Source organism: Euprymna scolopes, chromosome 6, assembly GCF_053919585.1.
Source record: "Euprymna scolopes isolate OS-2025 chromosome 6, ASM5391958v1, whole genome shotgun sequence".
Classification (NCBI taxonomy): Eukaryota; Metazoa; Mollusca; class Cephalopoda; order Sepiida; family Sepiolidae; genus Euprymna; species Euprymna scolopes.
In genome coordinates this window covers 12,594,011-12,606,784 of record NC_136487.1, presented here as the reverse complement: position 1 = coordinate 12,606,784, position 12,774 = coordinate 12,594,011, and the positions used below count along the sequence as shown (strand labels likewise).

General features: G+C 34.8%; 1 protein-coding gene across 4 annotated transcripts in view; it reads left to right on the top strand.

The window, feature by feature from the left end:
* Positions 1 to 12,774, top strand: part of LOC145277518 (breast cancer anti-estrogen resistance protein 1-like) — a 306,077-nt gene that overhangs the window by 200,304 nt on the left and 92,999 nt on the right. The window contains exon 1 of one of the 4 annotated variants that reach the window (XM_080128946.1): positions 1,584 to 2,606. The exons of the other annotated variants lie outside the window; for them this stretch is intronic. Within the exon in view, the coding sequence (XP_079985072.1) occupies positions 2,436 to 2,606 (171 nt within the window). The 5' untranslated portion in view covers positions 1,584 to 2,435. Of the gene's footprint in view, positions 1 to 1,583; positions 2,607 to 12,774 lie in introns of those variants that run through there. 4 annotated transcript variants of the gene reach the window in all.

The window sequence follows — 12,774 nt, the reverse complement described above, 5'->3', positions numbered from 1 at the left end:
AAGACGACCATGTACATGTGTATAGCGTGACAGGAATAATTAGCAACAGTGTATATATTCAATGTTTAAAACTATAAGAAAATCATAATCCCAAGACTTTATATATCTCTATCTGCTTTTATATAAAATGCACTGTGTGTGTGTGTGTGTGTGAGAGAGAGAGAGAGAGAGAGAGAGAGAGAGAGAGAGAGAGAGAGAGAGAGAGAGAGAGAGAGAGAGAGAGAGAGAAGGTGGTTGTTCCTCACGGACTCCAAAACGGCGGGGCCGATTTTTAAAATTTTCACACAGATGTACTTTATGTGCCTGGGACTCTTCTTCGATAGGTTTTGTGTCGTAATGCCTCCGATAAATATCGAAAATCGATAAAAGAAAAAAAAATCTGATTATAGAAGGAACAATCCGATTTTAACCAAAATTAACACACTTATACAGCCTAACATCACAATCGCACTTGAAGTTTTATTACCGCATAAGCAGAAAAGCCCAACATATAAAATCAATAGTCGATTCTTTAATAAGACAGGGGCGCGTTCGAAAGAAATTTTCTGTTTAAAGCTCAATTTAAATATGGTACTTGACTTTTGCATCTTAAGCTTCAAGTTATTATATAAAAATAATTTTATAAAATTAACAGTAGGTTCTTTACAGTGCAATGTACAATTACCGTGGGCGAAATCACTGCCGGGAGGCATGTAAAGCTTCATCCCGTCGTACCGTGGTGGGTCCCTGACTAGAGTAGGCAATCAATCGATTTGATTAAAAAAAAATGGACGATTTCAATTACAAAATTATGTGTCACATTCATTTATCTTCACTCAATCCCGGTCAACGTCGGGTCTTCTGGCTCACGCATATGAAGAGACGACAGTGACAAAATATATATTCATTTTCTTCTTTCCCCTTTAAAGGATGTTAAACACAAAGCCAGATCAGGTTTTTAAAAATTATCGCACTAGGAGAAACTCACTCTGATCCACTCTTATCGGCATTCCCCGGTAGGGGTGCCTCAAGCAAGTAGCAATAACCCCTACTCAGAGAAAAGGTAAAGCCTGGGAGGATGGACCTTCTAGAACTGAGCAGTATCCTACCTCAGCCCGACAACAACAAAGCCACTTTCGGACTGATTGTTGAAGACGTATTTTCAGCTGGTATGAATGACCCCCATAAAGTGCATTCTGCACAGTTTGTTTAATGTGAGATGGAAAAAGGGTAGCTAAAAGAGGGTATTTGGGCATGATCGGCTTCGTCGACATTCCCTGCTGAAGGGCGCCTCAGGCGATAAATCAGATACCCTCCTAAAGGAAGAGGTGATGCCTGGGAAAACGACTCTTGAAATCGAACGGAACGATACTCCACTCTGATCCAAGCCTGATTGTCTGAGGGGGATTATTTTACTTGAGTTTATGAATGAACGGTTTTATTTTTTTAAGAAAACAATAACAGACATCTCCGCAGACAGACGGAGAGGGGACAGAAGCGGGGCGAGGTTCGTTGCTGCTGCTGATTTTTGGGCGAAAGAGAAAGCTCTCCCCCCCCCCCCCCCCCCTTCCTCCAAAAAAAAAATCTCATTCTTGTTCTGTAGTTGTTAAGCCAGTTAGGAGAAACGACCGACTGCAGGAGGCTCACGTCTCTCCTTTCTCTGAACTTTGCAAGTTGAAAGGGGGAGAGCCAGACTGGGTGAAAGAGAGAAAGAGAAAAGCCCATAAATATCTCAGTCGCCCGCCTCTTTACACACGCATTCTCTCTTAAAATAACTTCTTTCTCACTCCCTCAGGCAGGACTTTTTCTTTCTAATTTTTATTTCTGTTCTAATAACTGTATTTACTTTGTTGCCCTTAAATCGAAATCCGAATCATTAAGCGTTCCTTCCTTCTACGGATCACCGGCACAAGTACCTGCGGACATACACACAATAACACGCACTCCGTCGCACTGTAAAACGAAAGGGAAAAAAAACACACACACACACAAGTTAGATAAACACATTTTTACAAAAAGGATCAAAACAAAAGCTACGATATTCGCTGCTGAAAATAACAAATGAAATACCAAATAATTTGAAATATTTAATAATTTTACACACAAAAAAGAAAAAAAAATTTTTTTATATATAATAGAATTGTTTTTTAAAAGAAAATATAAATAAAATAAACATCCAGCCTGTATGGTTTGAAAATTCGATTGGAATATTAAAAAACAAATTGGAGAAAATAATTGTTTTCCTCTGGATGATGTTTACAACGGCGATGATGCTGATGCTGCTGCCAATATTTTCACAGAATCAGAAAAAGGAGTCACCCCCAAAAGCTTGTGTATTTTGGTCGCCCATCGCCGTCATGTAATTGTTTTCGCCTCTTCTTTTTGTGTGGGGGTCTTTAAAAAAATTGTTTTTTACTTACGAGGGATTTTCTCCCAATTCCATGCATTAAGTTTTGATGGACATGGGAGAAGAATCCGCGGATACCAATAACGTTTGTTTGGAAAAAACAACAGCGGACACTTGCGCCGTGACAAAAAATAATCACCAAATTAATACGGATATGCTACACGAAGAGGGCACCGACCCTCAGGAAACTATCACTACTACTACTACTGCTGGTGCTCGGGTAAGCAAACTGTTCAAAACAAATTTGGTTCAACTGGACTATAGGGACCGTTGGAATATCTCACCTATGTCATGTTTTAACTAAGTAAATTATTGGTCTTGAATTGTGTTAACTTCGATTTCACCGAAATTATTTAGATTGAAATGTGCGACATTTTTAATTATAGACAACAAAACAAAACAAAAATGGTCAAAAAACGAATAAATGTTACACAAGTTATTCTACCTAGTTAGATAAGATTTTAGTGTTTCAACTTAATTAGACCAACCAATAAATGTTAATGTAACATTTATTGGTTGGGTTTCTACCAGTATTTTGATTAATTTTCTATTTTTGAGCGATTACCCAGATTCCAAACATGTGGCCTTCCTTCTCATGTCGGCCATTTTATGTTTGCACGTATCACTCGACACTACTTGTTTTCGAACAGAATAAACACTTTAAAATAAGTTAAAACACTAAAAAAAAAACTTATCCAGCTAGGTAAAAGATTAACTTATCTAGCTTTTGATAACATTTAGTTATTGTATGTTTGTTTGTTTTTATCACTTTTTCGTTTTATCCGAAAATGTGTTTGTGCAGTTTGGGCCTTACTTCTAGTCAAGTTATTTTTACTTAAACCATGTTTTTAGTGAATTTCATTGAACACAAGAAGCCGATCAATCTCTAGGTTCTTTCCAACTATATAAAAAAAAAAAAAAAAAAAACCCCTTTACGATGAAAACTTTTAATAGGTTTTCGAGGATGCTGAAAACGAATGTAATATTTAAAAGTGGTGCAGAGAAATAGCTTTCATATGAAGAAATTCCTTTTTCAAAAAGTGGGGATCACTTTTCCATATAAATTTAACGTAAAATGAGCACCCACTTTCTGGCCACGTAATGATGATTTGTTTTTGTTTTTTGAGTTGCCTGAAATTTTTTAGTACATTTTTACTTATTTCCCACTTTAACAATCACTTTTAAAATGACGACTTTTAAAGTGTAAAGATATTGAGCAATGTAATTCCTTATTTTATCAGTGGTGGCCATTTCTGTACGCGCAAATGTGCATATTTTTTAAATGGCCACCACAGATAACATAAGGAATTACATTGCTTAATATCTGGAAAACTACTTGCTTGCGGCAAATTTAAAACAAAAACAAATTATCACTAGGTGGTCAGAAAGTGGATGGTCATTTTACGTTAAATTTCTATATAAAAGTGATCCCCGTTCTTTGAAAAAGTAATTTCGTCATATCATGACTATTTCTCTGCACCACTTTTAAATGTTATATTTGTTTTAAGCGCCCTCGAAAATCCCCAAAAATTTGGTCATTGTAAAGTTTTTTTTGGGGGGGGGGGGGAAATTAGACATTGGCCAAAATGCCAAAATGAAAACATGACCAGTAAAATATAGTCTCCATCTTTACAAACAGATAGATAAAGAGGCTAGCTAATAAAGAACGATAACTCGATTTTGTTATTTTCTAGTTAAAGGACGGGATTATAAACTTGAGATTTTCCTTAGCTTGCTTCTTTTTGAGTTTTTTTAATAGAGAATGTGACTATATTTTGCAGTTTCGTTTTCATTTCGACGTTTCAGGAATAAATGCCAATAATAGTGTCGTAATCGCTGGCAGCCATATTGCTTTTTATCGTACCAAAAATATTTTTACTGATTTAAAATTTTATTTCAGTTTTCCTGCAATATGACAAATTTCAACGCAATAATGAAAATACTAGTCGATAATCTGATTTTGATATTGTCGACAAGAAAATGGCTGCAACGTCAACGAGTAAAAAATTGGATTCTTATTTAGAATTCAACCTATTTGAGAAAAAAATACTGAAAATTTTTTATCATTCACCTGTCAGGGAACGGAGATCACCTAAAATGATCAAGTAGTTTTATTTTTAACTAAGAAAATCAAATTTTATGAGTAAACAAAAAGCGACAATATCGCGTCGCCATCTTAAAAAAATAAAAAATAAAACAAGGGCAGATAAGCCCACAATAATTCCAGCATGCAAGATCAGCCTTGTAATGCTAACAATTTCCTATTAATCGTTTAAAAATGATCTTCTTTATAAAAACAAAACTATTTGGTTAATTTACGAAAGTTTTGAAATATGACACTTCCGTTCCGTGACAGGTATGTACATGATGATTTTTCTGTAGTTTTTTTTTTTTTTTTTTTAATTAGGTTGAATTCTACATAAGCACCAACAATTGTAAAAATGTGTAATTGTATATACTTTTAAGTCAATGCTGTCTTTATTTGTCAGCAAGATGGCGGCGGCAGCGAATGGATGGAAAAAGTGGAAGGGAACGCAAATTTTAGCGAAACGAAATTAGCGAGTCCGAGTCGACTAACAAGAAAAAAAAAACTCGACTGCTGATAACAAATAACTAAGAAACGTTTTGGCACTTCTACACTATCAGAACGAAATTTTGTAGTCGATAAATGGAGTTTTCAGATAAAAAAAAAAACAAATGGTTTTTACTGATTTTTTTTATTATCAGTTCGAATAAATTACAATGTCAGCTTTCAAATAATGCAGTTGAAATTACCTGAACATTACTGAATTAAAAAAAAAAAAAACTTAAATCGTGTTAGCAGGTGAAAAATTGCGACTATCTTGTTTAAATCGAAACGGAAAATTACCTCCCTACTCAACTCTCTTATGTCTTACACAAGCAAATACGATTGTTTTCTTCAAATTCTATTTTCTTTAATGAATAATGTTCTACCATATTTTCGTCATTTTGGGACATAATCATATTAAAAAATACGAGGAATGCGTAGATAGAATTCTTTTCTGTGAAAGTCAGTATTACAATTTCCAAAATTTCATTCTGATAGTGTAGAAAGGCCAATGTTTTTTGTTTGTTTATTTCATCTAGACTGTAGTTTCACATAACATTTTAATGAACAAAAGATACCGTAAAAATTGAATTTCATCTTCCTTTCTCTGTGTAATTACCAAAACAAAACACTGAAATGGAAAAAAAACTAAGAAACTTTTTTGTTTTTTTTTGGTTTTGGGGTTTGTTTGTTTGTTTTTTTCATAAACAAAAGATACCGTAAAAGTTCAGTTTCATGGTCCTTTCTCTTCATGATTACCAAAACAAACATATTGAAATGAAATAACTAAAAAGTAATGTAATTTTCCAGAATAGCAAACAAGGCAATTTTAATGTCCTTTTTTTAGTTAAGAATAAAAGTAGTGTGAAAAAAATGTAAATAAATCAAAACCCAGAAAACTTATCTAGTTAGGTAAAAAAAAAAAAAAAAGTAACTTAGCTTGCCTTTGGTAACATTTGTTTTTTGTCACCCATTTTTATTTATTTATTTATTTATTTATTTATTCATCGTTTGTTATTTTGAAAGATTACCAAAAATAAACGTGAAAGTCATTATTTAAAATTAAACTAGAATTTTATTTCAGAGTAAGACGGAACTTTTCAGACAAAAATCGATTTTGACGAAATTGGCGAGAGAATCCAATAGTCCTAATAGTACAATTGAACCGAATAGGTTCTATATTTGATCTCTCTCTCTCTCTCTCTCTCTCTCTCTCTCTCTCTCTCTCTCTCTCTCTCTCTCTCACACACACACTTTTGTGGATATGATTTAAGCTTTTGTTTCATTGATAAAATAGGGTCGAAGAACAAATGAACCGTAATACTTGACTTTTGCTTGTTTTTAATATTCCATTCTAGCCAGGAATGACCATCTTGCTTCAAAAACATTTTCTATGAGTATTTTAAGCAGAGGCCAACAAGCGAAAAAAGATAAAGTTCAGATATATAACAAATAAATATTATAAAAGGCAAGATAAGTTGCTCTTCTACCTACCTGGATAATGTTTGTGTGTTTTAACATATTTCAAAGCTTTCATCGGTTCGAAAAAGAACTCCATTATTATTGGTTTTAAAATGGCTGTCACGGTTAATTCGCCGTTGCCATGAGAAATACGAAAATAATTTCTGATTAAGAATTAATTTATTTGCCAAAGTCATGTGTTGAAGTTCTTTTGTTGTACAAATGCACTTCAACCATAAGTTTCTAGATTTTTGAGAAATTAAAAACAAAATTTTTTTATTTACTTAATCGTAAACTCTGAGATTAAAACGATTATGTACTACCTAACTACATTAAATGTAACGAAATATATTTGAAGTAAACTTCGCTATTATTATAGAGGAACACCTTCCAACAACCCCGACCCTAATAAAAGAGATGCGACATTTTTTTAAGCGATTACGTTTCAACATGCTGAAAGAAAACTTGGTGGAGGTTGTGGGAGTTATTTTAAAATTTAGAGCTGGGGATCAACATAAAAATGATACCGCAAACGTTTTAGGGCAATTAAAACAATTTAATTTATTTCTATGAGAGATAAATTCAGTGCACTTTCTTGTTTGTTTTAGTTTTTTTTAGAAGGGGTGGTTACTTTTTTAGGCGATTACGTGTGGTTTTTGACCTTGCAACACGAACATAGAATTAGTGAAAAATTTGGTCGATTGCCACCTTTGTTAATTAAGCAAGTTATTCGGTCAATAACGTAAACTAAATGGCTGCTTGGCAAAGCAAAGCCTTTGCTCCCTTTTTTGCTTTAATTTTCTTATTTTATTTTTGCTGGAGATGGAGCATTCTACTGGATGCAACTTTTTCAGTCACACCAACGAAAAGATCTTTTTTAGGATTCCTACCGGTCAAAGTGTATGCTTTTGAACACGAACAGGTATTAATTGGAATGCGTGTGAAATTTTTGAGAAACTTTTTTCCCCCGAATTATCAATTTTCTTTAAGTAAAAATTCTGAAATTAATTCGGGAAATTTTTACGACGGGCTCCAGCGTATTATAAACACCCCAACCTCCATGTTAGAAACGGCTTTCGGAATATAACACCCATTCCAACCTCGAAAGCCGTTCTTAACATGGGGAAGTTGGGGGTGCCTTTATTCCAAAAGCCGTTCTTAACATGGGGTGGTTGGGGGTGTTTATACTACGCTGGGGCAGGGCGTTAATGGTGAATGCTCTGACGAACTGTAAGCACTTGTGCCCCCACGACGTGAACACTCTCGACAGACCCGACAGGCTGCAAAATTCCACCCCCACACTGTAGAAATCCCTAGATGTAAAAGATCTTTCTACTCCAGTAGTTTCTTCCCCAGAACCGCTAGACTTTGGAATTCCATTCCAGGTCCCTGCTTCCCCAACTGTACTGACATGCAGAAGTTCAAGTGCAACGTGAACCGACATCTTGCTGCCCAAATTCCTACATAGTACCCCAGTAGTTGTTGCCCCTGATAGTAGCCCCCTACACCAAAGTGGCAATTTGCCTTGTTTGGGGTGAAAATGTGAAAAAAAAAAAAAAAGAAAGAAAGCTTTGAACTTTATTAGTTTTTATACGGTGCATTTTTTTTTCTTTGATATTTCTTTCACTTGTGCATTTTCGTTTTTGGTAACAAATTTTCTTTTTATTTTCACTTTTAGAGATGTTCATTCAGAACAAGGGGGGACAATTCAAGAATTTCTCCGAAAATGTTAATTTTGCGTAACTTTTTGGCAAAAACAAACACTAAATTAACAACAAAACCTTATAATCTGAACATTTGTTTAATGAAAATAATTAGAATTTCGGATAAAATTACAACAGCCAGTTTTTCAGTATTTTAAAATGTATGACTTAAAACGAACATTTTATTTATTTATTTATTTATGTATTTACAAAATTAAACTTTCGGGCTTTGTTTTACAATCCATAGCGATTTGAAAAAGTGGTTAAAAATTAAATATACAACAAATAAATGTTATCGTAGCCAATAAAAGTTACTTTACAACCTAATTTTATCACTTTTTAGTGTTTTTAAGTAGTTTTAAATGGTTTTTATTTCATCTCAAATATTAACTTTTAAATTTCTAAGATGGCTGCCGTCTTTGTCCATATTTTTTTTTTCAGCCCAGCCGGTCTCGTTTTCGACTTTCGCAATTTTAGGAGGGGAGAGTAATTGTCCATATTGGAGAGCCTTTTTTTTTTTTTTTAATACAGTGTGGGATCATTTTTATTTCTCGTTTTTTATTAGAGGGGTGGGGGATTCAAATTTCTATCTGTTTTTGCTCTCATTTATTATGGGGGAGGGGTGAGGGTAGTGGCGGCCACCGGTAGGTTGCAGATTACCTTTTATTGGCTATGGTAATATTTATTTGTTGTATATTTGATTTTTGACCTCTTTTTCAAATCGCTGTGGATTGTAAAACAAACCCTTATCGAATTATCGAGTTTTATCGTATGTTTTAAAGTATTAAAGTTGGAAAGTATTTTAAAATCTCGTTATGTTTTATGACAAACTGGCTTATCTCCCATGTTTTACTGCAGACTCAACACGTTGTAGCAGAGTACGCCGCTAGGAACATAGACCAAGTAATAACTCGACTCCTTTATTTTGTAACAACATTTATTTCCTGGTGCTTTCCCGAATAAACCATGATCGTGTTCCTTCTCATTGACTTTTGTCCTCTTTAACGTGATCGTCTGTGCATACGCTCTTTTCATTTTTTTTTTCATTTTTTTTTTTTTTTTTTTTTTTTTTTTTCACACACGGTTGGGCATTTGCATGCACTCTGTGTTATATTCAGAAGACGATTTGGAAAGTTACCTCGATTTTCTTTAACAGTGGAATTAGTTCTTATTCAGAATTTAACCTAATCATTCACACACACACACACACACACACACACACACACACACACACACACACACACACATATATATATGCGTTTTATTTTTTATTACCGTATCTTTCTGTTAAGTTACATTATTGTTTCGGCTACACGGCTGTTTTCTTGGCCGTCTGTAGCGTCCTCAGACTTTTACAGAAATGTTCGCTATTTTGGGATGAAAGAGTAGAGAGATCTTTATTATACTGGTACACGCCGCGTAAGGAAAATATATTCCAAAAATCACATAAATTGATCAAGTGTTTTTTTATATAGAAGATAATTTGTTTTGCGATGTTAATAGTAAATTGTAGGCATTACACGGCTAATTTTGATCTCGGTAGTTCGAATTGAGTTGTCTCTTCCTTGTATGTTAAGCAAAAGTATCAAAACGACACCTCTTTCTTAGTTATCAAATTCGATTTTCTTTACTTAAAAAGTACTTAATTTACATAATTTTTGGAATATGGCATTTTTCGTTCCATAACAGAGACACAAATCAAACATTTTTCTCTGTGTGAGTGTTTTTGTTTTTTAATTAGATTGACTTCTAGAGTTGCACCGTGGAATTTTATTTATTTTAAGAAAAAAAAAAAAACGTTTTCGTCTGTGAACTTTTGCACACTGGAATACACGTCTTCGCCATTGTTTGTTCAGTTTTCAGTCGCTGCAATTGTTACGCGAATAATGATTTCAGATTGTCTCATTTCTAAAATAAATCAATAAAAACCAATCCGGTTTTTATTGATTTATAGTTCTTTGATGCAGCCGGGACGCCGCGTGAGAAACTCCCGTTGTTTATTGGCACAAAATAACCATAATACTTGACCTTTTACTTTCTTATCCACAGTTAAAGACTTAAAATTACTTTGTTAATGAGTTAAAATGGCAAACTTGCGCTTACCCATCGTTGTGTAACCAGGTGTTCCCGCGCGAGAACCGCCGACCCGATGCTGTTTCCCTGTTCTCTTTTTATTCTCTTCTGGCCGTGTCATCGTCTCTCACAGTAGCGTTTCCCAATGGTGCGAAGTGGCTCACAAGTAAAAAAAACAAACCTCAAAACACAAACTCGAGAGTAACACATTCTGTGTATATCGGTGGGAGTTTGGTTGGCTGTGTGACACCAGAACGGAAAACAACCTTCTCTGTGCCAAGGTCCACATCTACGTCTTCTATCGGGGTCGTGATCGTCAGTTGATGTCATCTCGATCTGCTCCGAACCACAGCTTACTTTCTGCTGTGTCTAACTGGAGATTTCACAAGTGTCGCAAAACCAAAACTGTCCGTAAACTGTACCAAAACTCATCTCCACTCCTAAAACTGCCCGCAAACTAACTCTAAATATATTGACCTCTATTTTCTGGTCTTTTGTCCTAATCACTACCATACCTTGATTAACAATCCTATTTAAGCTGTATTTGTGTTTTTGGTGAACAACTTCTTATACATTTGTTCTGCTGATAAACTTATTTCCTCTTGTTTTTATGTATATATATTTTTTCCTCTTTTTTCTAATTCCTAACATTATGGCGATACTAAGAATATAGGCTCAGTAAAACAAGAAAATGTGAAACTCGTGAAATAAAAAGGATTCGTTCAGAATTCTGTACAGATTCCCGAGTTCAATGACGGACTGTTATGCCCATCTTCATGGTTATTGTTGTTTCACCACGTTTCGGCCAGTTCATCCTCTGGCCTTCTTCAGGTGATTAACCGCAACAGGATAAGAATGCTGAGTCTCTTAACTGTATCTTCAGTAATTACTGCATTCCATAGTTGTTGTCGTCTCACCACGTTTTGGCCAACTAATCCTATGGCCTGCTTTGGGTAGGATTGAAACCACTATCTTCAGACAATGTTCACATGGAACCGTAGAGATTCAATGCCTGTATCCACTGCGCCACAGGCCAGTGGATACTTTAGTTGGCCAAAACGTGGTGAGTCAACAACAACTTTGGAAGGCAGTAATTACTGGGGATACATTTACGAGACTCAGCATTTCTATCCCGTCGCAGTTAATCACCTGAAGAAGGCCAGAGGATGAGTTGGCCGAAACGTGGTGAAACAACTATGAAAATGGGATAACAGTCTGCAAATAAATACACAAATTATTCATCTCAAAGGATTCCAATAAAAAATAATATGGTTTGTTTTACTATACACATAGATTCGAAAAAGTTGTCAAAAAAACAAATATATAACAAGTAAATGTTATCAAAGGCAAGATAAGTTAATTTTCTACCTAACTGGACATTCTTTTAGTGTTTTTATATAATGTAAAATGTTTATTTGACTCGAAAAACAGTGTTTACCGATGTATTTTAAAAATACAAATGGCAGCGGACTCTGTGTTGAACACGTTAAGTTTGGGAAAATGAGTTAAAACTAAAAAAAACTATGCAAAATACTGTTAGGAACTCGTTCAATATATGTAACCGTGACATGTGGGTTTTTAACAGTATTTTGTATAGTTATTTTAGTTTTAACTCATTTTTCTAAACAACGCATCCAACACAGTCCGCCGCCAGTTGTATTTTTACAAATACATCGGTAACGACTGTGTGTTTTTCGAGCTGAATAAACATTTTACATTTAATAAAAACACTAAAAAAATTAGCCAGTTAGGTAGAAAAGTAACTTATCTTGCCTTTGATAACATTTATTTGTTATATATTTGTTTTTGAAAACTTTTTCGAATCCATGTGTACAATAATACAAACTCAAATAATATTTAGCACTTGCAGAAATTCGAAAGTTACATCGGTCGAAACGTTGCTAGACTAGCATCTGAAATGAGAACAGTAATCCGAAATAATACAATGATGACGACATGCAACATTCTTACCAATCCGTGAAGGGATGTGCTGACTCTAACTTTGTATCTCGAGTTGGCCCACTTTATGGAGGAGTAGTAGTAGTAGTACTAGTAGTGTGTGTGTGTGTGTGTGTGTGTGTGTGTGTGTGTGTGTGTGTGTGTGTGTGTGTGTGCGCGCGCGTGCGTGCGTGCGCGCTCGCGCTTAATAAAAACGTCTTCTAAAGAAATAAAATCTTGTTTACATCGAAAATAACTGAGTGAATTATATCCTTTTCTTAATCCATCTCGGATTATCTACGTTTGTACATTTTTTTTATTTTTATTTTTTATTCCTGTTGAGCCCAGATTTGAGATTTGTAACGATTATTCTTATCTTTTTAACGAGAGAGCCCCGCCCCATCTCCTAGGAAACATTTTTTTCTTATCCCCCAATGTTTCCTTGTTGACCCTTCTTATTTATCAGTGAGGCTAATTTCCAGATTTTCATGATGGTCATGGTGGTGGGGTATTTGTACGCGGGTACGCGCGCGATTTGTTGATAAGAACGGCCCTCCCCATCCTCCAATGGACAGAAGTTCTTACTGTATTTTATCTTCATGATTTAAGGGTTTTAGGACTTGAGCAACTTAGTAACCTAACTA